Genomic DNA, 26,589 nt, shown 5'->3' with positions numbered 1-26,589 from the left:
GAATCTCCCGAATAATGTATTGAATCCGATTCAGTGCCATTACCTTCATCTTCATCTTCATCTTCATCTTCATCTTCATCTTCATTTTCATTTTCATCTTCATCTTCATCTTCATCTTCATCTTCTTCCTCATCTTCTTTCTCTTCTTCTTCTTCTTCTTCTTCTTCTTCTTCTTCTTCATCTTCTTCTTCTTCTTCTTCTCCTCCTCCTTCTTCTTCATCTTCTTCTTCGTCCTGTTCTTCTTCCTCTTCTGCCATTGTTTGCTCTTTCTCCTTCTTCTTTTCCTCCTCTATTTCTACTTTTATCTTTTCTTTCTTCGTGTCTGTTACTTTTTCTTCTTTTGTCTTTATGTCTATTTGTTTCACTTTCTCTGTTTCTTCTTCTTCCTCTTCTTCATATTTTTTTTCTTCTTTCTGTCGCTCTTTTACTCTTTTTTCATCTATCTCTTTAATATCGATGTTTTCTTTTTTATCCTTCACATCTTTTGTTCTATTCTTTACTTTTTTCTTGTCTTTTTCTTCCGAGCATATTTCTCTCGAGAAGACGTCTTTTATATCGTTATCTTCTCTTGAGATACTCAAAATTTCTTTATCTTGTTCACTTTGAGCTTCATTCTCTGAATCCTATATATTAATTGTAGCATTATTGAGTGAGAAAAAATATTTCAATATTAATGTAATAAAAAATATTACTAATCTGTATCATCGTAGCAGTTATATGTTAATATGTTAATGTGAGCAGTTTTAATACGCGATAGTAGGTTTTGCAAAAAAGACAACCTGCACAACACTGTCTCTTATATTTTAGCATCATATTTACGACAACATTATAAACATCTATCAATAAAATTAAAAAATACAATCCAAAAACAAAATCGTTTAGTTAAATAATACAACTTTATACATGAACACATAAATAATATACAAAATAAAAAGTAAAAGGCGTTTTCTTGAACGAAATATAAAATAGAATATTTCTGAAAAAAGATCGATAAATTTGTTTTAATTTATACTCATAAAATTTAACGATTTAATTCGAAAGTATTGGATTTTTTTATAAAAAAAATAGAAGTGAAAATTAATAAGCCAGTGTGTGTTTTATGAAAATGAAGAAACAAATAAAAACAAAGAATATAAAGCACTAATCATTAATATCTAAAACAAATCACAGAAAACAATAAAAATAATTGCGAAATCAATATATATTACTCATATATGTATATATATATTATACATATATTATGTAATATATTATTACACATATATAATAATAAAAAGAATCTTGTTTTACTTGTATTTAGTTTCTGTGATTTATAATATTCAGTAATCTATACAGAAATGTTAGGCAAAGAATTAAATATAAATGAAAGAATCACCAAATAAAACCAAGGCTCCGCAGATTTATTCATTCGATTCTGTTGGTAATTCTAATATTTCCTTACAGCTGCAATCTGGTCGAGACTGATGAGAGAGAGTGTCATTTTGCCTGAGAGAACAATAGGAGCGTCTTCGTCCTCTGACTTTTCTGCTTGAGTTTCTGAATCGGTTACGAGTAATTCACATTGCGGTGGCAGTGCCCCTTCTAAATATATGGGTTTTGGTGGTGTTTTTTCTCTTTCTATATTACTGATACAAGAGATGTATGCCAATATTAAATAAATAAATCAGAAAATACTGATAAAAAAAAAAAAAAAAAAAATATAAAAAAATGTTAAAAATGAAATGCTGGAAAATACCTTGGTGGTATAGGAATAATAGGAGTGGTAGGTCTGCTACATTTTTGTCCACTTTCACAACTAGCTGTCATTTCCATACCCATTACTTTAACTGTTGGTGATTGTTCCGCTTCTACATCTAGTTCTTCATCTTCTTTACCGTGTAACTCCTGGCTTGTATTGTCCTCCTGTAAATTGATTAACATCACTCTTTTGTTATATAAAAACGTTGATCCAACTGGTTTTATATATATTTTTTAAATTAGAACTATGTAATAACACAAATAAATAAATTAATATAGGTGTGTGTGTGTGTGTGTATGCAGTAATTTCAAAGCCATTTTGCTACAAGAGTCAGTTTGCACATTTTAAGTAAATATGTTTTTATATACATGTATAACAAAAGCCAATCAAATTTTAGATATGATCTACGTAGATATTTGAAGTGTCTATATTACATAGGTATTTGAAAAATATGGTATAATAATTGTAGTATTTGTAAGATATTCATATATCAGAATACAATTTTAATATTGCTTTTATATGTAATATTATGTTAATAAACTATTAAAATAAGCAAATATCTCATGCAAGACACACAATTACTATTTATGATCAAGAAGTTATAGAAAGAGCAGCTAGTATTTTCTTAATTCGTGTTTCAACAATACTTTGGCACATCGAAAAGTCACATATATTTTTATATAAAGATAATGACATTTTCCCATTTATAAAACAAATGTTGTTACTTTAAAATCGTATCAATGAAACCGTCATATACAAGTTTAAAAAACATTTACATGTAATAAACTCATTACTTATGAAACTAGTGCAGATAAACAAATAATAAAAAAAAATGTCCCACAAACTCTTAGTTATTCTTGTTAGAAATATTTTCGGAGACAAGAAATATACCTTACAACCGCGACCAACCCCTGCCAGACCATTGGATTTTGGAACCCCATCTACTATTCAAAACGTAAAATAAACAGCGTGAATTCTATTACTGAATACATATTCTGATTTAAATATTTGTACTGAATATCATCGCACTCACATCGTTTAACATATACATCAATATAAATCTTATTTTATAAAATTTGTAATTTCTGTAACAGTTATCCGCAACAAGCATCGATATTTGGAAAAGCAAAATATTGAAGGCAAGAGTCTTATACTAAATGTACAACATTTTTAATGTACATTAGATGGATAAAGCTTGTAACGCAATCAGAACACAGCGACGTGCACATTTCTATCGACTAATAAACTGAAATTATGAATTACGACAAAACTAATAATAGTAAACCTTGATTTCTAGTTGTGAGCCCGAGTTATTCATTACTGAACGTGATATGTTGCCCATTTGGACAACTATTCTTTCCATGGCTGCTTCCGTTTCAACCAATCGTTGTCTCAGTTGGTCTATCTCTATATCTCCTGCCGCTTCTTGTGTTCCAGCATGTACATTACCAAATGTGTTCAAAGCATAAGAGTACTTATAATATACGCATTTTTGTTTTTATTTAGAATCTTGTAATGTATATTTGCGCGTATATAAAATACGTGTGTGTTCTAATTGTGCAAACCTTGTATCACGCAACTATTAAGAATTTGTTTTGAATATTCAAGAAAATATTTTAATTCTACATATTCCTCCAAAAAACAAAAATTAAAAATTTTCTCAGACAAAAATATTACATTAACGATGATATAAGATGAAATATAATTTGTAACAAAATAATTATTTGTAAAGCGCTTACGATCCTTTAACTCGTCTGTTTTTGGCGCAGTTTTGTCCGGCGATTTTTCCCGTGTATAATGTAGTCCAGCAGTCATCGCGGTCGCAAAAATTTCTGGATTAAACACCATTTTTTGAAATTCTTTTTCAGCAGCTATTCCTGGCTGGCGATATTCCGAAGGTAAAACAATTTCATTGTCGGAATTCTTTTTCAAAACCTAGTAATACTATATTCATCAGTATACTCATCTCTGATTACTTCATTGTAAACCTTTGCTAGGATTTGTCCCGCACTTACATATTACCTTAACAATGGTATACAGGAAAAACAGAACTATCCCTATCGTGTACAGTGGCATTATAATTCCCATTGTACCGCTTCCTTGCGGAGCTGAAACAACACGACCAGCACTGCCGAGAGGTGGTCTTGTTTTCGGCATAATATAGTCAGACCTTTCTATTATTTTTGGCATAATATGAGAAGACGGTATGGCTCTTCCACGCTCTCTCAATGCAGGATGCATGCCGCCTGCATGAGGAGGAGTACGACGCTCTTGTCGTATGGTACCTATGCATAAAACATATGTAATAGTTTGCACGTAAATAAATAATCAATTTGTAAAAAACTCATTTATTCAATGTTAACATGCCAGAGATTAGCATAAGCATATGCTGATTGTTGCAATAAGGTAATTATTATTAATATGTTATTATAGATATTGTATTATGATAATTTGTTAATTTTTTCATAAACTCTACTCCAGAAATTATATTGAAAATCTGATTTTAAGAGGAATATGATATAGATAATGAATATCTATATATTTATAAAATTGACTATAAGCCAGATCTTGTTAGTTAAACATTACTTGCTTTTAGGCATGTAGCTAAAGCAGAAAAAATGAACAATTCAAATCTCCTTGTATGTTTTGTGCTCGTATGTTTAAATAAAAAGATAGGGAGAAGGCAATAACAAGCTACACCTGATGTTTGGGTAAAATTCTTCTTTAATCTGAGGAATTAAAAAAAAGATACAAAAACGTTTTGATCCACTGTAGGATCAAAACACTGAAGAAAATCCCATAGTGAATCGAAACGTTTTTGTATCTCTTTTTAATTCCTCGGATTAAAGAAGAATTTTACCTGAACATTAGGTGTAGCTCGTTATTGCCTTCTCCCTATCTTTTTATTCAAATTCTCCTTTTTACATATATGTGATGATGCGATACATTGATATTGTTTCTTAAAATTTAACTTGTTACAAAAATCATGAACCATTACTGCCATACCACATAAGAAAACAATTGCACCGAACATTTAATTACTTTCTATTGTTAGTGGAAGCACATCAATTTACACTAAAAATTACAAAATTATTTTGTGAAACATTTTCACAAAAAACAAAACATAAGTAAAGAAAATTTAAAGTTAATTACACATTAGAAAACACAACAAAATCTTGTTAATAGTAAATGATCACAATTTTGTTATTTTTGTGTCTTCTGCGATTCTTACTGTGTGGCATCAAAATATGATATCTGATAAGGTGTGGTGTTCCTAATTGTGATAGTGGTACGCCAAAATTCATTTTAAGACAAAGAGACCTGTTAAATGATCTAATTTCTTCCAATACTTGTTTATAGGTTTTCCCCAAGCGTTCCCTTTGAGCAAGAAAAGATGATAAGTCTATGCCACATCTGGCTAGGACTTCTTCTCTACATAAACTCGCACTTTGAGGAGTCAGCTTGTTAAGTTTTAACACATCTCTGACACGTGGATCAACTGAATGATGTCTCAATATGTTTTGACACATTTCTTGCATAATGTCCACTGCAGTGACATCGCTTTCAAATATTACTTCGCAGCATGCTATGCAAATATAAAAAATATACCTTTTATGCGTTTATGTATTTCTTAATTTATTTTATATCTCTATTTAAAAATAACAAGCAATAAAAAAATTTTATGCAATGGGAAATATATTTTCGTGTAGAAAACATTTTTTGTTTCAAAATATTTTATTTCATCCTGTTAGCGTCAGTGTTATATAGTAACAATATGTAGTAAAACTACTGATATATTGGTCAATGGCCCTATAAGGATTCAATTGATTTTTGTCTACTTCTCAACAAATACATTTGCATAATAACGAAATATTTTTATAACAAATTATGTAATACCAACATTAACAGTATATTATGCGCAGATTATTAGAATCTTACCAGAACTATCCAATGTAGGATGTGGAGTGACAGTTGCTACGAGCATAGGGTAGAAAATTTTCGGCCATAGCACTGCGAAGCAAGCAACCACGATTGCGAATACAAAAATCATTCTTTTCGTTCCGAAGTCTGTTACTTCGGCCATTTTCGTAGTAGATATGTCGTTCGTAAATGTTTCGCACTTCGAGAAAACTCTGATAAAATTATGATGCGGATGGCAAGTCCTCCGAATTCACGTCTAGAGACCGTAAAGAGGTGGTGAGATAATAGCTGCAGCGCAGTCTGCTATTTTTGTCATATCACAGAGCTGTATCAAGGCGTCACATCGCCCGTTATATTTCTTCAAGCTTCAAAAGCTTTATTATCAAATTAATGATAATAAAGCTTTTATCAAATTAATGAAAAAATTAAATATAACAAAACCTACACTGCAATAAAAAATTTATTTTTGTTGTTATTTGGAAAAAGCACACACATTTTTTTTAAATGACATTCAATCAACATCTCGGTTTTACGTAAATGCGCTATCGCTAGCTCGATAGTTTGTAAGCCGATTAATAAATTTTGATTGATCGATAAGAGTTGCTAACGAAATAGTCCGTTTTTAAGGAGCGATTCGATGAGATGTAAAAGTTAGAGGCACTTAAAATTAGCTTAAGGCAAAAGATATTACACCAACAGTTTCGAAATTATAAGACTGAAATATTAATTTTAATCTGTAGAAAGAGACGGCACTTTTCCATTGACATCTTAAACTTTTTTCACGGAAAATTTATGCACATATGTAACCTACCCTACCTATCTACATGTACCATATAAGGCGATTTTTGGCGATCGTATGGTACATGTACCAAAGTGTACCAAACTATAGTTCGAGTGACTTCAAATTATAGTTTGGCACACGTACCATACGATTGTCAAAAATCGCCTATAGTTGCTAAGTCTGTTGCACACCCATATGTGGGTTCTTTAAAGGTTAAAATAGTCTGCAAAAGATTTTATGTATCTATTCAATGGATACTATAAGAACATACTAAGTTTTTGTATTTGAGAGTACACATTTTCCAGCTATATATTATTTTCAAAATTTACTGCACTTAAAAAATATAAAACAACATAAAAGATATAATTAATTACAAACAAAATTAATTTCCTTTAAGCTTCTTACAACACAGGATAAAAAATTAAATTAATAAAAATCTTTTCTTGGTTCTAACTAAAAACAAATGGAGTATATAATAATAAAAGAATTTTGCTAGATAATTTTATTACCATAGATCCAAAATTAGCCACATTGGCAGTTATAGAAATGAGCTGAAACATGTGCCAGAAATAGCAGACTCTGGCAATGTCACAATAAGACCTTGTCTGATAGGCTGGTATAAATATAAAATAATATTCCCAGCAAGTTTTCTATCATTTATTGAAACATCACAATTATATTAAATTAATCAATAACAAAGTTAATTAAATTATAGTAGCATGTAATGCTTATGATACTTTAAATACTTGTAAAAATCACTCTGGTCCACCACGCTGTAACACATTAACGTAGAATGGTTAATATAGAACGAATAAAATCCGAATTTTACGATATTACATTATATGTAATATATGTGCATATCAAACAAATAAAATATAACTCTTGAGCAAACTTGACAAATTATTCTAAATTTTTATGTTGTACTGTCACAACTTACATTAATATACTCGATTTCTTTCTGATCTATCAATCGTCTTTGATATCGCGGCGGTAGATGAATATCTTCTATCGTTGGTAAGACAATCACTTCGAGGCCTCTTGCACTACTTGTATTTTCTTGCATCTGGTTTGATCCAGGTCGTGCAGATGGAGCGGCAGTCGCGCTTGCAACTAATAATCAACAATAAAATATCACTGTTATCAGACAAAAACTTTTCGGACAAAATCAACGCGGTCATGTCAGTTGTTCACATTTACCTGCCTTGCCACCCTTGCGAAATTTAATCATCGGAACATGAGGCTGGATCACCTGTGAAAAGATCGTGTTCAATATCTGAGTTCCGAGTCACGCTCTGTTGGCGTAAGAATCATTATGCCGAGCGATTCATAAATGGTTCCCTCTATTCCAGTTGATTTTGCAGTACTGACCTTCCAAACCTTGCTTGCCATCATAATTTTTCGTTTTTTCCTAAAAAAAAAGTGATCGTGCGATAACCCGTAACTAATTTTATGCGCAGAAGAACAGAGAAAATAAATCTCTCAAGTAAGTACAGTCGCGGTCACTGAATCGTTTCGTAGACGCGGGGAGCTAGGGGTAAAAGGGACGGTATTCCCTAGCAGTAAGTACTGCAAACGGGTGTCGCACTAACTGTAGCAGATCTCGATAAATTGACCAATTACGTTAGTCGATTGATTACTGTGACAAACGTGAATGGTCAATTTCGCGAGATCTGTGAACTGCGACTCGTGCTTGCGTTTCACGTTTGTCACATTAACCAATCGACTAACGTAATTGATCAATACGTTGAGATCTGCTACAGGTAGTTAGTACAACGCTCGTTGGCAGTACTTACTGCTAGGGAATACTGTCTCTCTTACCCCTAGCCCCTCGCGTCAGCGAAACGATTCAATGACCGCGACTGTACATCTACATAGATCATATTCGTTCAGTTCAGTTTGAACTTTTGGATCTCAATGGACCTAAAATAAAGTTAGTCCATACGCCATTCTACGTCATTTTTTTAACAGATTCTAGACCTGTGCAGTTTCTTTTGCCTACTACCACCATAGAGCTTATACTAATGGAGAGGCCATGCCTATATGCTAACCATAGAGAGGGCCGCACGAGAAGTAACAGAGAGATAGATATATTTTGTCTCAACTGTGGCTCCCCCACTCCGTGTTCTCTGTTATTCTCTTCTATGCAATCCTCATGCAGCACCGGCGCTTTGACACAGAGCGTTGATTGGTAAAAAGCGGATGGTGAGAATAAAGAGGGCAGCTCTAATTTACCCTCACCATCTGCTTTTCACCAATCAACGTTCGGTGTCAAAGCGCCGGTGCCTGCATGAGAATCCAACCAAACGGACGAGTTTTCGTCCCTCCAGTTTCTCTTCTCAAATTGAACGCATTGTAGACATAATGTCTGTTCGTTTTACCTGAACTGGCCGCTCTAGGTCAGAGTTTATCCTTCTTTTTCCAACGTAGAGTAAAGAAGATAAACTCTGACCTAGAGCGGCCAGTTCAGGTAAAACGAACAGACATATAATACGACTGATTATGAGAGCTTTCCAGCTACGTACACAGACGACACTGGTCTAGTTTCCACCGAAACCCTCAATTCGGTCTCACTCCGGTACGGATTAAATTTAGTGTTCCGTTTCCATTGGAAGTAGAGTACTTATAGATTGAAGCGAAATCAGCGCAATTTGACAGGTTTCCATCGACTTAAATTTGATTCTACGTCGCATTAGGTGTGAATTAATGCTTCGATGGAAACTAGACCAGTGTGAGAAAGAGCATATCTCACTCACACTAGTGAACACTGTGTTGCACAGTGTCGCCTGTGTACGTAGCTGAAAAGCTCCCTATATAGTTGTGTGTGTATGTTGCCGTACCTGTTATCTTGTGTAGTATAGCTGCGTTCGGAAACATCACTAGTGTATATTTTATCTTTATTACTCATTATATATAAAACAAAGATAGAATGACGCTCGTGTGTACACGAGTGCTGTTTCCGAACGTGACGTACGTTGTGCATATACACAACAAATGGCTGCGTTCAGCAGAACTCAGCGCTTAGCAAGCACTTTGCGATTGTTGCTTGTCATTGGCATGTATTTTCATATATCAAATAGATTTACAGGAAGAGGCCAATCACATAATAAGCGCAAAGCGCTTAGCAAGCGCTGAGTCCCCTATTAGTGCACACAAACGCACTAATAGGGAACGCAGCCAATGCCAGACTATTGTGCGCGCTAATAGGGACAGGAACGAATTAAATATTTTCTGCGCAAATTCAAAACAATTTGTTTTATTCAGTTTTACACTTTTTAAAACTGAAACAAAGAAATGAATTATGTTTTTAAGTATTACTTAAACTAAATATATTTTAGCCACATTAGTAAATTTCTATAAAGACATTTAAGCGAAAAACTTTAACGTTTCAAGTTTCATAATTTTAAACATAAAGTAAGTTTTTCATGCAACATCACGCCAAATGTGTTGTTTCTAGCAATATATGTATATATATTGCATTAAATAATTGGCCACTATCGATATTGCGAATATATAAACTCGATTTTTCAAATGTTATAAATATATTCAAATATTTGTATATGTACATTATCACATTGCAAGTCAACGGATTCTTAGCCAAATACATATTGCTAAATGTATCTGATAAATATAGTGATATATGCACATATATACTGCGATAACTCTCTTTAAAGCGTCTGCCACAATAGCAGAATTATTTTCGTCCGTGACCGCGTAATGTGCGAAGGATGTTCGCTTGCGAGGTGCGAAATAACATGTGAGAAATATCAGTTATACGCGTGCTTCTGAAAAATTCTTTCGGCAAGCTAGTCACGAGTGTCACCGACACTAACGACTATTACAAATGCCCAACTCGTAGTTTCACGCGTGAGGGAAATACAGAGAGAAAAGAGAGACAACTAGTCGCATTTGCCTGTTCCGTACGTTGCGGAACCGACGAGTGTCGCTTACCTCTTTATGGATCCATGTTTGTTCGGTTCTTCATACCGAACACACTTGGCCCATTGTGAAGGCTTGGCAGCTGAAAATTATTCGCCGTCGACAATAACGTAGTCCTTTCTATTTCAGAACGCGTGGAAGAGGGATGAGATTTTAGGCTCCCCTATTTTATTCAGCATGACAATCTATTCATACAAAAACGTGACAACCGTTGCAACGCAGACGGTTATCTACATATATGTTTGTAACTTCTTTAAATACATACAATTTTTACATAGTATATATATATATATGTACATATATAGTGTGTGTGAATTAAACATAATAATTGTAATATAATAGTAATGTTTTATAATATTTATTAAAATAAATACTTAACATTTATGTTTTACATGTGTAAATAATAATAATCATATGTATTTTATATAATAATGGAAAATGTTAATGTTACGTAAAATTATAACTTTTTTTTTCTAACTTTGTATTATTTACAATTAAATCAATACGACGATATCCAAGACACGTTAGATAAGATAGTACGTTTTGGTGCCTTATTTTCGCTGAAGCGTAGAAATGCACAAGGGGAAGATCGCTGGAGTTGATATGGCGAGGAGCTTAACTCCGGTAACCTAGCTTTATGATGTCAAATAAAACTCATACAGCTAGATAACCAAAGAAAATGTCCGCGCCAAAATCTTCCTAAACACATAACGCGCGTAAAGCTCTTCAGTCCATGATGTCTTGAGTTACTTTTTCTGTTGACCATTCTTTGATTTCTTTTATTTTTTTAGAAAAATGTCTGTTATTTTCAAATAACACAATATTGTGCTAAATATCTTTGCATCGCTAAATTGTTTCACATTTAATTTCAAACTATGTAATTTCAGACAGACTGTCATTTAAAGATATAAATAAATAAACAGTCTTTTTTCTTCAATAATATTTTAATGATATATATCACAGAGACAGACATAAGTAGGTATAAATTATGAATAAAATGTACGTCAACTTATGTACATATATATGTGAGTTTTTTCCTCTCTTCTTTTCCGATTGGAAAATCACATTAGTCCTTTATTTTCCAGTTTGCAAGTCCATTGTTTGTGATAATATCGGTATCAATACACGCACGACTATACATCGTGCCTATTTGTATCTGAAACAGATACAGAGAGAAATCGTTTTTAACAAACGTCTCTTTGTTGCATGTAAGTAGATTGATCGATATGCGCGCGGTTGAGGAATTCACTACAAAGTGAAACAATCGTTGACATTTCGGAGTGAAAGTCGCATAAATTGGATTAGCGATTATATAATGCTTGATAACTAAACATATGTCTGGAAGTTGTAAAAGATCTTTCTGTTGTGTTGAGAGAATCGCACAACTTTTCTCAATATTTCTTATAAAAATCATCAAGCGCAACAAAAAGTGACTCGTTAATCGATTCAATGTCTATCTCATGTAACAATATATTTTGTAACATAACATAATTTATACATATATTATTTTAATGATTTTCTAATGTTTTCATAATTCATTATTATTTGATAAGGACAAAACTATATAGTTTTTTAAACAATACATGTATTGTTTTTTCTAAACTACGCCAAAGTTACATTACGTGCTTTGTTACATCATAATTACTGCCACTTAGTCGCACTGATACGTCATCTTGCGGATTTCAATTTAACAAGAATTTACACATATTATAACAAGCAATCTATCTGATTCATAGAATAATGTGAGTAAGATATATAACTCATATAGTTTTTTCCGCGTTTTACACTGATTACTTTTGCTGTGTCATCAAAGAATCTACATTTTAAACTCCAATCGCAACGTTATCACAAATGAACACTTTTCTCAACCATGTGTTGAGAAGTGCAGTTATACAGTTGATTCCTTCTATATGTATAAGATTTTCCCTTCGTACATACTTTGTGCGACACTAGTTTGTTTTCCATCCTCGTTACAATATATGCAGCGCTTTCACATTATTTAACGTTGCAGCTCAACCCGTTTCCACAAGCTAGAATACTGAGGCTAGAGAAAGGGAAAGAGAGAGACAATAAAAAACAAAAAAAAACATTTTTCTCTCCTCCTATAACTTTTACCAACATATACCGAGATTTTATTGTGTGTATTCTCATATGTATAATTTATATGTACATCGCTGTATCGGAGAGATGTTACTTGTACACAACGTCCGAATCGTTTTATCGTGATATATTGATTTTCAATTCTTTCTAGAAATTTATCCGTATATTTTTTTTTTCGTTACGTCGTCAATATATTAAAAGTTAGCACTTTTCATCAGAGAACCGAGACACGGCAGATCAGAATATAAAGTTTCGTAAGAACTTCTTTGCATTTGGAGAAAGTTATGATCTTGCCATGTATTGTCCGCGTGTCGGAATTTAATTTTATTTTCAAGTCGCTCTTTCACTCTCCTTTTCTCCATTCTCTTTCTCGATCTTTATCTCGCCACGTGTTCCTCGAGCAAAAAACTTTCTGCTCTTAAAATAAATCTCTGCTTTCAAAAAAGAAACCGGAGCCGCATGTCGTTTTATCGCATAATCGTCTGTCGCGCGTGCTTTTTTGTTAAATTAAACGTCGCGACACAACAAGACAGCCTCCGGTTATCGTTCCACGTTTAACAAACGCGCTTATCATTGTGATACTATAACCTCGACGTGTCTGGCGATACAGAAATTGGCGAAATCGCGAAATCGCGGAGACATGCAAAATGTGAATTACATTTACGTACATACTGTGATATGCTTCTGAGTAATAGGCAACACGATGAAACATTGTAACACAAGGAAAAGTAGTTTAAAACAATTAAAACTTCAAAAGAGGCACTTGCAACTGAAATCTGAGAAACTATCAAAGAAGATTACAATACAATATATCAGTGTTATATAAGTGCTGCTTATAACGATTTTTTAAAATTGTATACATACATAAGTCATGTTAGATACAATGACACAAATTATAAACGGCACGTTATATATATTTATATTTCATGTATAATCAAATGTTTTTTCATCCAGCATTCTACATTTTGCACTCACTCGAGAACCGCTTAAATTTCATTATCACGTAATCACAACGCACGAAATGTCAAGGACGACTGTCTGACGATTCACACAACGCGGTAAAAAATAACGTCGGCTTTCCGCTGCCGAATTTCAACGCGAGTAAATTTCGACCATTACTTTCTCCATTTGGTCTGAGAATACGATAATTTCGCGATTTCTATTGCGAGCCTCTTATACGAGAGATGTGAAATCGGCCATCACACACGTAGCTACAGAGTAAGCACACGTAAGTAACACGTATGTACGTACATATCTGTCTGTGATAAGCCGTGGCCGACCGACCGGCCTTCGATTTCTCGCGTGCTTGTCTGCCACTCTCTTTGTTAGTTGCAGCTTAGCTATAATATTTTACTGTCGCACCTCTCAAAAGTATTTGGCGGCACTTCTACGTTCAACGATGACACACTCAGCGAGACAAAGACACGTGCTTATTGATTGAAGATGTTTCAATTGTTTGCAAGATCACTGAACGATCGAGCGATCATAGCAAATTTTTATATTCAATTGAACCGTCTGTCAATTTGTGCTGGCGGAAACGCATTTGTTGAATTAATGACCTTTATCATTTCCTTTATGATGTTATGCTTGAAGAAATCGTTAATAAGTTATATTTTTTTAAACTTCAATATTTCTGTGTATCGATGATATCGTGGATGTGTGTGACCGAATTAGATAAAAAATTTACTTGAACGTTTGAGCATTCTAGATATCAGATATCAAATTTATGATTTTAAAAAATGTTTCTTAAAACTAAGTGAAAAATTTTAACATATGCAATAAATTAGAAAGATGTTTAAATATTTCGAAAAATATAAGTTTTTTTTAACAGTATGTGTGTCACATATTCTTTATAATAATGTCAAAGTAATTAATAAAATTATTTACTCTATACCATAAACAAAAAGAATTCAAGAAAGACAAGTTTAAATACATTTGTGAAAATAAGTAAAACTATCATAAGGAGTTATTGCAAAAATATTTGACAATATATTGTCAAATAATTTAGTGCAAAATTTTTTAACACTTTGTAACTTTAAGTTTGATCGAGTTTAACCGATCAAAATTTATAATTTTGTCCTTCACAATTATTGGATGAGTGTAAAAGTTTTGATGGATTTTATGGTAGAAAAATGGACCAGGTACTTTTATTAAAAACAATTTATATATTTATCTTATCAAGTACAACAGCAAAAGATAATAGAAAACAATAAGAATTTCTCGATAGAATGGATAAAATCGTTTTTAATGAAAGTACTTGGTCCATTTTTCTATCACAAAATCTATCAAAAACTTGTGCGCTTACCGAATACTTTTTGAGACAGAACAAACTTAAAATCCGAGTAGTGACGTTGATTTGTAGAAACACTTAACAGCTTCGCGTTTAGCCGATACAAATCTTTTATGTACTATACCTGTTATCTCGTTGAATTCGCGTAAATATTTCGTAATGACAGTTGTTCGTCGAACTGTTTCGCGCGGTGCAACTTTTTGAGAATTCCTTTTTAACAATCGAGGATGGCAATTTTGTGACAACGAATACAATTTGACTTAAAATAAGGCTGGATTTTCAGCACGATTTCCAATCGTTTATGCAAACACAGTTGCAGAAGTGCTTAAGATAGCCGCTATATTCACATACATTATCACTGCGAAAGTATTTGAGTTCTCGATTTAATTTTCTTGCTTTATGAACGTTTGATATATGAAAATACAAAATGAATAAGATACACGATTAAATACCGGTGTTTTGAAGGAAGATTGGCTAATATTTAATTATTTCAAAAAACCGTTATAATGTGTGTGTGTGTTACAAAAAAAACAGTAAAACTATTACTATAAGAAGAGCTGTAATATACAATTATTCTTAAAAAATATATTTTATTTTGTATTCACAAACATACAAAATTTATGTATTCACAAATATACAAAAATATCAAGTAATAAGTTTGTGTGATTGTTATAAATATAAATCTTTTCACTTTTTAATAAAACAATGTTTAAAAGAATTGTTTTTAGTAATATTTATTATCCAAAATTATGTTGACCAACTATGATAAAATAAATGTTTTACTTTTTCCTGAAACTAAGCGTAAAACACATTACTAAATTTCGTGTTATAGTCATCGACAAATATGCGATTCTCAGAATTGATATAGTAAATTTAAAACATAATTTGATACATTTGTCAGTATTCAGCTCCACTTAGAAATTTAAGACATAAATATTTACGTATCATTAAAGAAGTAAAAACAAATAGAATAATATGCAGAGCCGTATTTAGAATCTCCTTCTTTCTTACTATATATTTATAATTTGATAATAAAAGAGAAACAGAGTTACCTCAAATTATCATTACATATTGCAGTTATAGTTTTATAATTTTATTTATTTTAGTTTTAATTTTTGTTTTATTTTTTTTAATAAAACAATGTTTAAAAGAAAAATTGAAAAAATATTAGAGTAAAATATGAGTTTATTGTACGATAATATATTTTAAATTATATGTCAAAAAAGAAAAACGTTTCTCTGAAAATTTTTTGAATTTTAGAAGGAAAATAATTTTTTTAAACAAAAGTCAGTTGTAATAAAAAAATCGATTATTATACAAACAATAAAGGAATGCTATATTTGGCAATATTAAAATTCCTAGAACTCAACAAACAATTCTGCGGTGTTGCGATTTCATGCGGACATTCTTCCGAGATAACTTTATTACGTTAATTAACGTTAATCTAAATCCGTTTCTCTGATGCGCGGCTAGTTTTAAGCAAAAACTGCGAAACGCGTATGTATATATGTAGATATATAGATAAATATAGCAGAATAAGCAAATGCGTATATTTGCATTTTATTCTTCAGACGTTTGCTCTACCATGCCGATCTTAGACACGTTTTCACCGACGCAATGAAGATCATACGCGATATAAGCTTCCGTACGGCAATACGGTTTTAGTGAACTTTTGCTACAGACGATTATTAAATTGTGGCCAATAAAAAGAAAAAAATGTAAGAACAGTACAGTCCAAAATTAAAAAAAATATATATATAAAAATAAAACAGCTTTAACATTTCTACATAAAAAAATATATACAGCGTGTCCCACCTAACTTGAGCATCCTAAATATCTTGCTTATTTTTTATGATAGGAGAATACCGTAAAGGGTCATTATTCAGTTTGAGGAAACAAATACTGTAATAAACTTATATATATAGATATATATAAAAGAATTAAATTATATATTTAAAAGACAAGTATTCTTTTGAACTTTTCTTTTATTTACTAAAACAAAACTAGTGACCTAATGAAAAGAACTTCTAGTAATGTTTCTATACAAAAAAATAATATTTTTAATATTATGTACAATTTTATGCAATAATATGTATGCTTTCCAACGCAAATCGATAGTGAAGATTACATGGTATAATTAGATAATTAATCATACTAACAATCTTGTTTAACATATTAACGTGAGATACATACGACATTGCGAATTATCGTTCCTGTTGCCATTGTGTCTTGTCTGTGTGCGTAAATGCGTTGTACTTGTTTTTTTTTTGATAATACATAAGTCACAAATTCAAAAAAGAAAAAGAAACACTAGTAATAGTAAAAATAAAATTTATATGCGAAGTTTTCTGAAACACACATAAACACACACACGCAAAAAAGAGATTAAAATAAATTTTGGAAAATTGTGCATAGTTATTATATCCCCGTCTAAGCTATATCCTCCGTTTCACTTTCTGAAATTGTTGAATTATTATATATATTATTATATATATTCACACAATTTGCGACATTGTGCTACATTTGTGTAATTTTGTGTGTGTGTATCGTATTTTTCTCTCTTTCAACACGTACACACACACACACACACACACACACGTGCGCTCGCGCACATATATATTCCTAGAAACAACGAAAATATAAACTACTTCTGCACTTACTGCCTCTGTTTGTGTCGCAAACGAAAATGCAATAAATCCCATATATAGCAGAAAATTAACAAAAGCAAAAGTTTGCTAACCCCGCATTTTTTTCGATTGAACTCAAATTTCAATAATAAGCATAAATAATAAGAATAAATAAGCACTACTTTATACCGCTTGTACAAAAATATCGATTTTTTCTTTTTTTTTTAGGAAAAAAATAAAAAATAAAAAAACTGTTGTGCTACAAAAATAAACTGTTATACTATAAACTAGTATAACTTTGTTATGATAAAAAGTTAAATCGTTGCATTTTGCAGTATCAAATTAGAAACGTAGATTTTAGGAATAGCATATTTTCTAATATCTACTTTAATTATACTGTAAGATCCAACAATCTTATAGCTTTTTGTATACAGAGTTATACTCCATCACATTTATGAAATATAATGCAGCAATATATAATTAATTAAAAAAAGTAACACAGGAAAGAGATTGTCAAGCGACGCATGAACGCAAACGCAGCTTTGCTTTTCCACGACAGCTGTGTGTATAACCTGTTGCTAAGAGGCCCACGGAAATTCGCACGAGAAACGGTGCGAATCGCCGACGATGAGAATACGCGCACACGGGTCGTATAAATGCGAAACCAGCAATCGGTCTTTGTACAGAAAAAAAGAACTGAAATATTTCTCTCTTGAAAAACATTAAAATTCTGGATATTATGCAAAAAAATAATCAAAGCAACCGAAAGTAATACATGTTAACTCAAACAGAAAATAAAAAAAAGAATAAAAACAAAAACCGTAAAAAATTACATTAATTATATTAATGACATTAACGTAAGATAAAAAATAAATTAAATCTTGTACATGTTGCTTAAAAATATTTACCTCATATTCTTATTGTTTACAACAATTGTATTCACAAATAAATAATATCTCATTATACTGATATTCAACTTTGAAAATGTTCTTTGATATCTTTTGAGAATGGATCTCTGTATCCCTATATTTCCCGCGCTTTCTCGTGACATTTTTGTTCGTATATTACTTAACGTTTCCTTAAAAACGCTATTTTTTATACAAAATATTGGCGAAGTTTAGTTATTTTACGAAAAAAATATAAATTTTCTATTTACTGTTATAGGATGTTTATTTCAACTTTAAAGGAAATTATTGTTTGACAACTTTTATCTTTTTACAAATATATTACTTGAAGAAATCGAGTAAAAAGTTTAGAACTTTACTAAAATTCAGAGTTTAGAACTTTATTCAAATACAATTTGAAAAAGATTAATCTTAATTCTTTATATTAGAAATACCATAATTAAACCACCATTTCATACAATGCAATATGCGTGAATATATAATGCTAGATAATTAAATTTCTTACACGGAAAAAAAAATTGTTTCTACCACAGCTAATTACGGTTTGCTGAAACTGAATTTGCTGCTGTACCCGAGTCGAAATTTAGCGTCTACATTGAACCTCAATTTTTCTTTTTTTATGTAGAAGTAAGAGAGAAAGTAGATCCTACTTTGACGTTGCTATACGTCCGAAATTTCCTTTTTTCAAAAATTGAGGTTCAATGTAGACGCTAAATTTCGACTCGGGTAGCTATAAAATTTCCTATTACATAGAAACAGTTTGCTGATATTTCTAAATATGTCGACATAATAGCAAAATATGTATGTCTTGTAGCTAAGAGCTTAGGTGTCTATATAATACTACCAAAATTTGGGTACCAAAATTTGGGAACCAAACCTAATTTTTAGCTGTGATAGCTAACTTTTTTTTTCCGTGTAGCAAACCATGTAGCTATCAAGTATAACTTAAAGTATTCCACGCTTCGATACTTTCAAAACTTGTTATTTCAGCTAACATATTTTATGTCAGTCGATACGAGTTATTTGTAAAGAATAATGCAAATTTTACAAAAAAAATTACGGGGTTTTATAAAACGATGCAGATAATATATCACATGTAGTATGTATAACCGACTAATATTTGTTTTATAAATAAATTAATTTTTCCTACTTTTTTGAAGAAAAAATGTTTTTATATTTGAGGTTTTGAATATGTATATATATATATACAACATAAGTTTTATATACTTATACAAAAAACCTTTCTTTGTGTAACGTTTCGTATCTTTTTATTTCTAATCAATTTGTATGAACTTTATTCAAAGTGTATGAGTAAGATTACTAATTTATCTAATTTGCGGAATATCGTCGAACAGTTAGATGTGCGATCTCTAGCGCGTTTTCGAACTGCGCATTACGATATCTGCTATATCGCCTGGTCAAAGAGTATCATACCTGTTTGCTCCAGCTACAAACTGAAATTGAATTGTTCTTGCAAGATTAAGTCCATCACTGCCTTCGTTATAGCCACGCTGTAGGACACATAGAGACCGAGAAAGAGGAGAGACGGAGGGAGAGACAAAAAAGATAGAAAGAGAGAGTCAAGAAATGACACACCTGGCGTAGTACGAGATGAGATCACTACCGCACTCACTGTTCAACTGGTTCGCCTAGAGCTTTGCGTTCTGGCCCGAACGCACCTTTCGTGGTCCCCGGCTCGACTCCGTCCAACTCTGAAACACTTCTCTGGAACAGTTCTCCCTACCTGGTCGGCTCTGCAATCCCACCAGCGTGTAACGGATGAGTTGTCTGTGAACACCGATTGGCTCGTTCAAATCGACAACGTGATGTCACGAGCCAACCGTCACAGCGTCGCGGGAGAGGAAATGAGAGAGAGGACTGGTTCTCGTTCTTCTCATCGCCCCCTCACAAGTTCTACCTGTCTACTTTTCCTACCTACATCTTTTACCAGTCTGTTTATATGTCCGCTTATTTGATTTTGCTGAAATTTTCTTTCAATTTCTTTCATCTTTGTTGTGTGAGTCTTTCTTCCGTCACCAGGTAGAATCGTTTCTGAAGAAAAAACGTTACGAATCTTATTCATTTTGTTCGAGCTTAAGTCTCTTTTTTCATGGTTCAAACCGATCGGTCTGGTTTTCTACGCTAAAGCTTCCTACGCATCAATTTTGCTCTTCGGTTCTATTTTTTAGCATGTTTGCGAGTTTCATCTTCCATCATTCTTTGATAATCTTTTTGTTTCAATATGCAGCAATACCACACTGCATTTATTCTCACCCAATATCGATAGCTAGCTGATGATGAAGATTGTCTCCGTGATCGTACGTGGTTACTATAGTTTTCCTCTTGTTCCCAAGCTTGTTCTTTGCGGTACTCTTAGCCACTACTTGTCTTTCTCATGTCTATCGTACTTGGTATTCCTGATTATATTGCTTCATAACGTTTTGAACATGGTACTCTTGCGGTCTACTCTCACGAGTGTTTACCCTTACTGAAAGTAAACCGATGGTGGTAGATTTTGAATGAAAATTCTGTTAACAGACACATTATACTAGACAGTGGTCATGCAAAAGTATTGGTTTTTATATAAAGAGCTTTTTCTTGAAATACTCCATTATGTGCTTACCTATAAGTTCTTTTAATTCAACAATTCTTCTTTCTTTTTCTACTCTAATATCATCAACGTTTTTCTTCCTTAATTTTTTCTTCTGCTCTTTCAACTTCTTTCTCTTTCTCTCTCTCCTTCTCTTAACGATTTTAACGAACTATCACGATCTTGTCGATAATTGTTCTTTTTTTGGGGGAAATGAGAGGTTTACGCACGACAATGCTCATTAATTTTGTTCATAATCGCCTTTTTTCAGTTTTCAATTTTATCATTTCTTCTTCTACTGGTTCTTCGTCTTCATTCCGATTCACTCGAGAATTTCTCTTTTTCACATACATCCTCATCTTTCTGTTAATTCAATCTCCTCTATTGTGTTTTTTCTTCTCTTTGATGCCAGGTGTTTTCTCTATCCAACGTCCATTTTCTTTTCGTCGTTCTCTCCTCCTTATTTGCTTACACAATCTGTCTTTCTTTCTTTTTGTTCAAATTCGATCTTTTTTCGATTCGGAGTTCAATTCTCTTTTTCATTACAATCGGTTTTTCGATCATCAGTTGGCAGGATTGTCCAGTCGTTGTTACCGCCGCCACTGCCGCCGTCGCTGCCGCAACGGAGCGAGAAGCCCACCAGGTATACAAGGGAGACACAAAAAAGAAGAAAAGAACACATTCCAACGGCTATAGTTGGTCCATAACGATTCCCATACACTGAGCGCACAAGGAACAACCAATGACCCCTCTTACCGATCTCTCGCGCCTTCGCTCTCCTCCCCGTCATCCTTCCTTTTCACCTCTCGTCGCGCTCCCGCTTTTTTCTTTTCCGAATCTCTCCTTTGCTCTCGCGCTTGCTCGCACATGCCTCTTATACAAACTTCACGTGTCTCACTTTTCTTTTCCGCTCGTCCTCTTTTCTCTTCGAATCCTGTCTCGCTCGCGCTCGTATATGTATATACTGGGTGATCAGAAGATGAAGGCTCGATCTCGTATATGTGCCTAGATAGACACGGCTTTTGCGGGAGGATTTTTCGACGAAGATCAACCGACGTCACGCTCACGTCGGCGACCTCGGCGATCGCTCGAGCGCTTTTGAGACGCGTCAATATACTTCAGGATAGATCTCTGGCTGGGGAATCCCGGTAAGATACATCTCGGGGTGAATGAATTTTCGACACGGTTCTCCCGTGATGACCGAAGGTCACGCAAAAAGTGTAATGTTAAGAAATGTAAAAACAATTTCTCTTTAGGTTGAATTATCTAGTCGCACGTTTCTGATATCCCGACGAAAAGACATTGGTGCGGAGTAAAGAGATGTTTCTTCGTGCGTTTCTCTTTATCTTCTCAATTCTTTGAAGATTCTCTTTACTCTCTTCTTGTACATCCTGTGTGGGAATTTCTCTGGAGTGGATTAACTGTCAAAGTTTGTACTACCTGTTTGATGAACAAATGCCGTGATTACATCATGCTTAGGCATCTCTTTCCTTCAAAATTCAGTACGCAATATGGATTCGCTCATAGTCCCGATTTCGCGCCGAACAATAATCGCAGTCAACTCAATATATGTATGTATGTGTATATGTATATATGTACATATACATATATTGCAGAATGTGTAATTGCAGCTCACGGTGATCGCGATTCTGTGACCCGGATGCATCGCTCCGACCGCAGAGAAAAATTACGACACGCGACTCACCACGTCTGCACGCTCCACGCTCATTAATCGACGGTCTGTGCGTGACGCGGAACGCAATCCGTGGTACTAAATTTAAAACGTAGCGGTCTGCTGAAACCGCGAGGCCTTACCCAGGACCCATCGTTTGAGGACCGCTTCACGGCGACGAGGAATTTCCATATTCTCCATATCGCACTCTCGCGCGTTCTCGCAGCAAAAACGCAAAGTACGAGTATAAAATCCGTATCGTATCTTCCATTACATTGGCATTCGTCGGCGATTACACATTTCATAGTGACTATTGCACTAACCATTATATTACATACATTCGTACAAAAATCAACGTCCACTATGGTTGACTAACTAATTTCTTTTACTGTTGACGGTATTTAAACGTAAATTCGGCCGAAATAGCTTCTATTGCGCTTAATTAGTTTCGCAGCCAGAATACTTTCGCTGAAAAAAATCTATAAACATGTATTTCGAAGTTGTACATACACGCTGACAATACTAACAATGAAATATGCTACTTTGAGTACAGATTGTTTACCGTGTGATACAACGATACAATCGCGTAATAATGGTCGCGCAGCCATTTTTCTCACAACATACAAAATCAGTTTTATCGCACAATTTGAAATCCTAGGAATCCCCACAACTTTTTCTTTTTGTTATAAACGTGCACTATCCATATACAATAGAAATATTGTCGTGACTGACAGTGTGTGCGCGCGCTCTACCAGACTATACTGCATAAGCATAATTCTATCATAGATAAAACGATGAAAGTGCAATCTTCTCGCAGTGATCGATGCGCAAGAGCTCTCCTCGATCCGTCGATTCCAATCAAATATTCAAAGTTTCAGAAAGAACAGTTTCTCGCGATCTTTTTGAACATCATCGATCTTTCGCGTGTGAGAATTTCCGAATCTCTTCGCATTCTATCACTTGCAATAACTTTATTTAAATATACTTGTTACTTGTAAGAAAATATTCTTCCATAAAAAAGAGAGAAAGATTATCTCAAGACAATAAATCTTTTTTAGCTAGATCTGACAGATAATGATTTTTACAAATATAATTGCAAAATTATATACAAATTGCTCGCGTAATTCAAGAAATAGGAACGTGAGAAATAAAATATCGTGATCGCAACTTCACTTTATCCGCAGGTGCGGTATTTAATTTGATTCGATTAGCTCTTCGAGAAAATTGACGAGATCCAAGTTTGGTGCTGTTTGCGCAAGATTACGTCTTCAGTACTCCGCGTAATTTCGCTCTTCCGTTGTCCGATTCAATGACCGTAAATGATGATTAAGTATCGACGATTCACGTGATACGTAAGCCGTCTTCGTTTTGTTGATGTGAATATAAGATAGATTTTGTCGAGAACTTGCTCGATTAGAAACATCGTGTATTTATTGGCAAGAATCAGATATAAGTAATAACGAGAAATAAGAAATGAAATATTATCAATATAACAAATAATCGATACATAAAAAAACAACGAAATAAAAGAAATAGATAAAGACACAAGAATAAAATAAAGACAGATAAAAAATATTTTGAATGTAAAGTTAAATATATATTTTTTTTTAACATAAAATTATAAATTCATATTATTTTTATAACAAAATAATATATATTTATCAGAAATTGTAATTTGATTTATTATTATATAATTGTAATACAAGCGGCAGCACAAACGTTTTTACCAGCATATTGCATTAATATCTTATAAATCTTTATTATTATCTAATAATGAAGGTGTAACTCTTCATATTTACACATTGCTGTCATATAAGACATATTAATACCGTGATATAATACTTAAAAAAATAAAGAAACTGTGCGATAGAAACAATATCGCCTTTATTTAAGCTTTGCAAAATAAAGTCTCGATCGCAATTTGTTTCCGGAATGGTGTTCTGCTAACGTTAGACATACGTGACACTTACGTGAATGAAATTTTGTATCGGTTCTGCTGCCTAAGACAGCCGGAACTCCGAAGGTCGCCGCCTGACACGTCTTTGCTTATACATGAGTCACATGAAAAGTTGCTGAATACATAAAGTTACAAGAATATGCGTGTTGGTCTATCATCTTTTTTCTTTTTTTTTTCGTTTGCATTCACATGCAATAACAATTGTGTATGCGTGCGTGAGTGTTTCTCTCTCGTCCTCTCTCTATCTTTGTGTGTATGAAAAATACGACTTTTATGATCTAAAATGCGAACTTCAAACACAGAGACAAAAGCTCGTTTCCGACGCATTACGAATAACAAAAAATTAGTTTTATACTACAGCAAAGGCACCAATAATTAAACTACTGGTAGCAATTAATAAATTGGTTTTGCATACATCAGCAACGTTGAAAAATCTTTCAATTGAGAATTTAAATTTCCCGGGAGTCTCGAAGTGTACAATACAAGTCATCTTGCGTGTCAAACTGAGTTGCCGTCTTATTAATTTCACGTTCATAAAATTGCGCCGTGTTATTTCTCTAATTTATTTTTCACTGATTATGCGCGCTTATGCAAACATTGCAAACCCCAATAACACACGTAACGGCGCGCGATTACGTTAATAGTTGAGTGCGATTTAATTTGACATAGATTGGCCAGTTTGCTCGATGTTTTATTGAACTCATTGAGAATTTGCTATTTAGAGAACATTCTTCTAAAAAAAAAATATTTTTTCTACCCTGACTATACGTTTCTCATTGTGCGTTCAACAATGATAACATTGACTTTTATTTTCGAGAAACATTGATTTATTTCGATTAGTAACTTTGTTTGCTTTAGATTTATTGCACCTGTTTCCTAAGATTCGATTATTCAACTACCTGCTAGGTAGCTGCGTCACAAGTTTACGCCCTTTGACTTTCGGCGGATGTAAAGCGTCCTTGCGTTTCTCTTATCTTTTTTTGTATTCATCCGACATTTTATTACTTTAAATACCCTTCTCTTCGACCAACAGTTTCGCCTGTGTCTGTGTGCCATGACAGACACATGACTAAATAAAAATGCACGATACAGCTAATAGCTGTTGATCTCATCCTGTACTCGATTATAAAAATTTTCGAAGAAAAATGTTTTAGTCTCTGTGTGCGTCTGATTCAATGAAACCTGTACTTACAGTAAAAAAATAACAGTAATGTGTAATTAGTAAATTATGCAAAATCTCAAATAGCAAAATGATTTTATTATAACGTCGTTTAGCATCATTATAACAGTAGAATTTATTTATTTTAAAGTATTTTTTGTTATATATATAATTAAGTTTATAATTTTCTGTTATTGTAAAGAATTTAGTAATAATTTAAAGAAATTATAAACAATTCAATAACTTTAGTACTTTAGTTTATGTGCATTACCACAGATAATTATTTATAACTCAATACTCAACTAACATTTTCTTTTAGAATAGAGTTGCTTATGTGCGCATTTCTAATAAATAAGAAAAAACATGTTTTACTCTACAACGTCTATAAAGTTACGATTACGTTAAGTGCTTAACTTACGGCAACGCACAAAGAAAAATGCTAAACATTGTGCATTTAGCGATGTGCGTGAATTTATGAAGACCGCGACATTGTAGCTACAATCGTGCCAGGCATTGAAGTCCCCGCGTGACTGAAGAATAAAACGATGCAGAGCAGCAAGAACACTATTCGTGTGATTTTACCTACGCAAATTGGTTAATATTTTAACGCTAAAATAGTATTTTTGCTAGTATAAATTCTTGCTATAATGGCTGCGTTCCGATACTATTCACTGTCAGTACTAAAAATTTATGCTTCACGTCACATGTGTTATAAATTTCCAGTACTGGCAGTGAATATTGGAACGCAGTCAAATGTAGGGGAGACCGGGGCTGGTAGGCCAATTTTTCAGTATTTGATTTTTAATAAATTATATGAGCGAGATATCGTTATAATGGTTAGTATATCTTATAAGACATATATTTGACTATGTGATTAAATAGTAAAAGTAGACTTAATGTTACAACGACTGAG

General features: G+C 33.0%; 2 protein-coding genes across 8 annotated transcripts; both read right to left on the bottom strand.

Annotated features, from left to right (window-relative positions):
• Positions 1 to 534: 534 nt before the first annotated feature.
• LOC109851907 (resistance to inhibitors of cholinesterase protein 3) lies at positions 535 to 5,947 on the bottom strand. Of its 6 annotated transcripts, none has more exons than XM_020422487.1 (8): positions 5,678 to 5,939; positions 4,971 to 5,324; positions 3,761 to 4,023; positions 3,478 to 3,673; positions 3,024 to 3,172; positions 1,736 to 1,902; positions 1,376 to 1,625; positions 535 to 623 (listed from the first exon to the last, which is right to left on the bottom strand). In XM_020422487.1, the coding sequence occupies exons 1-7, from the start codon at positions 5,820 to 5,822 to the stop codon at positions 1,427 to 1,429; spliced, it is 1,473 nt and encodes a 490-aa protein (XP_020278076.1). In that variant the 5' UTR covers positions 5,823 to 5,939; the 3' UTR covers positions 535 to 623; positions 1,376 to 1,426. The 6 variants fall into 6 exon arrangements, with proteins under 6 accessions (XP_020278076.1, XP_020278079.1, XP_020278082.1 ...); XM_020422490.1 differs by lacking the exon at positions 3,024 to 3,172 and adding an exon at positions 2,630 to 2,682 and having other exon boundaries at positions 5,678 to 5,938; XM_020422493.1 differs by lacking the exons at positions 3,024 to 3,172; positions 4,971 to 5,324 and adding an exon at positions 2,630 to 2,682 and having other exon boundaries at positions 5,678 to 5,938.
• Positions 5,827 to 8,164, bottom strand: LOC109851908 (28S ribosomal protein S36, mitochondrial). Of its 2 annotated transcripts, XM_020422494.1 has the most exons (5): positions 7,809 to 8,163; positions 7,638 to 7,689; positions 7,378 to 7,550; positions 7,187 to 7,213; positions 5,829 to 5,915 (listed from the first exon to the last, which is right to left on the bottom strand). In XM_020422494.1, exons 1-4 carry the CDS (start codon positions 7,830 to 7,832, stop codon positions 7,196 to 7,198), a joined length of 267 nt encoding a protein of 88 aa, XP_020278083.1. In that variant the 5' UTR covers positions 7,833 to 8,163; the 3' UTR covers positions 5,829 to 5,915; positions 7,187 to 7,195. The 2 variants fall into 2 exon arrangements, with proteins under 2 accessions (XP_020278084.1, XP_020278083.1); XM_020422495.1 differs by lacking the exon at positions 7,187 to 7,213 and having other exon boundaries at positions 5,827 to 5,915; positions 7,809 to 8,164.
• Positions 8,165 to 26,589: the final 18,425 nt, after the last annotated feature.

This window comes from Pseudomyrmex gracilis, unplaced genomic scaffold, assembly GCF_002006095.1.
Source record: "Pseudomyrmex gracilis isolate BER0280 unplaced genomic scaffold, ASM200609v1 scaffold_22, whole genome shotgun sequence".
Classification (NCBI taxonomy): Eukaryota; Metazoa; Arthropoda; class Insecta; order Hymenoptera; family Formicidae; genus Pseudomyrmex; species Pseudomyrmex gracilis.
Note: the sequence above shows the minus strand (reverse complement) of the source record. Positions and strands in the feature narration are given on the sequence as shown.

Bases quoted from the DNA above. Each gene is read 5' to 3' on its own strand.
- LOC109851907 (XM_020422487.1), bottom strand. From the start codon at position 5,822: ATGGCCGAAGTAACAGACTTCGGAACGAAAAGAATGATTTTTGTATTC. The intron at 5,325-5,677 runs GTAAGATTCTAA...ATATTTGCATAG, and splicing joins TCCTACATTGGATAGTTCTG to CATGCTGCGAAGTAATATTT. The intron at 3,674-3,760 runs GTAATATGTAAG...TAGTATTACTAG, and splicing joins TCCTGTATACCATTGTTAAG to GTTTTGAAAAAGAATTCCGA.
- LOC109851908 (XM_020422494.1), bottom strand. From the start codon at position 7,832: ATGATGGCAAGCAAGGTTTGGAAG. The intron at 7,690-7,808 runs GTCAGTACTGCA...ATCTTTTCACAG, and splicing joins TGGCAAGCAAGGTTTGGAAG to GTGATCCAGCCTCATGTTCC. The intron at 7,551-7,637 runs GTAAATGTGAAC...GTTGATTATTAG, and splicing joins TCGCAAGGGTGGCAAGGCAG to TTGCAAGCGCGACTGCCGCT.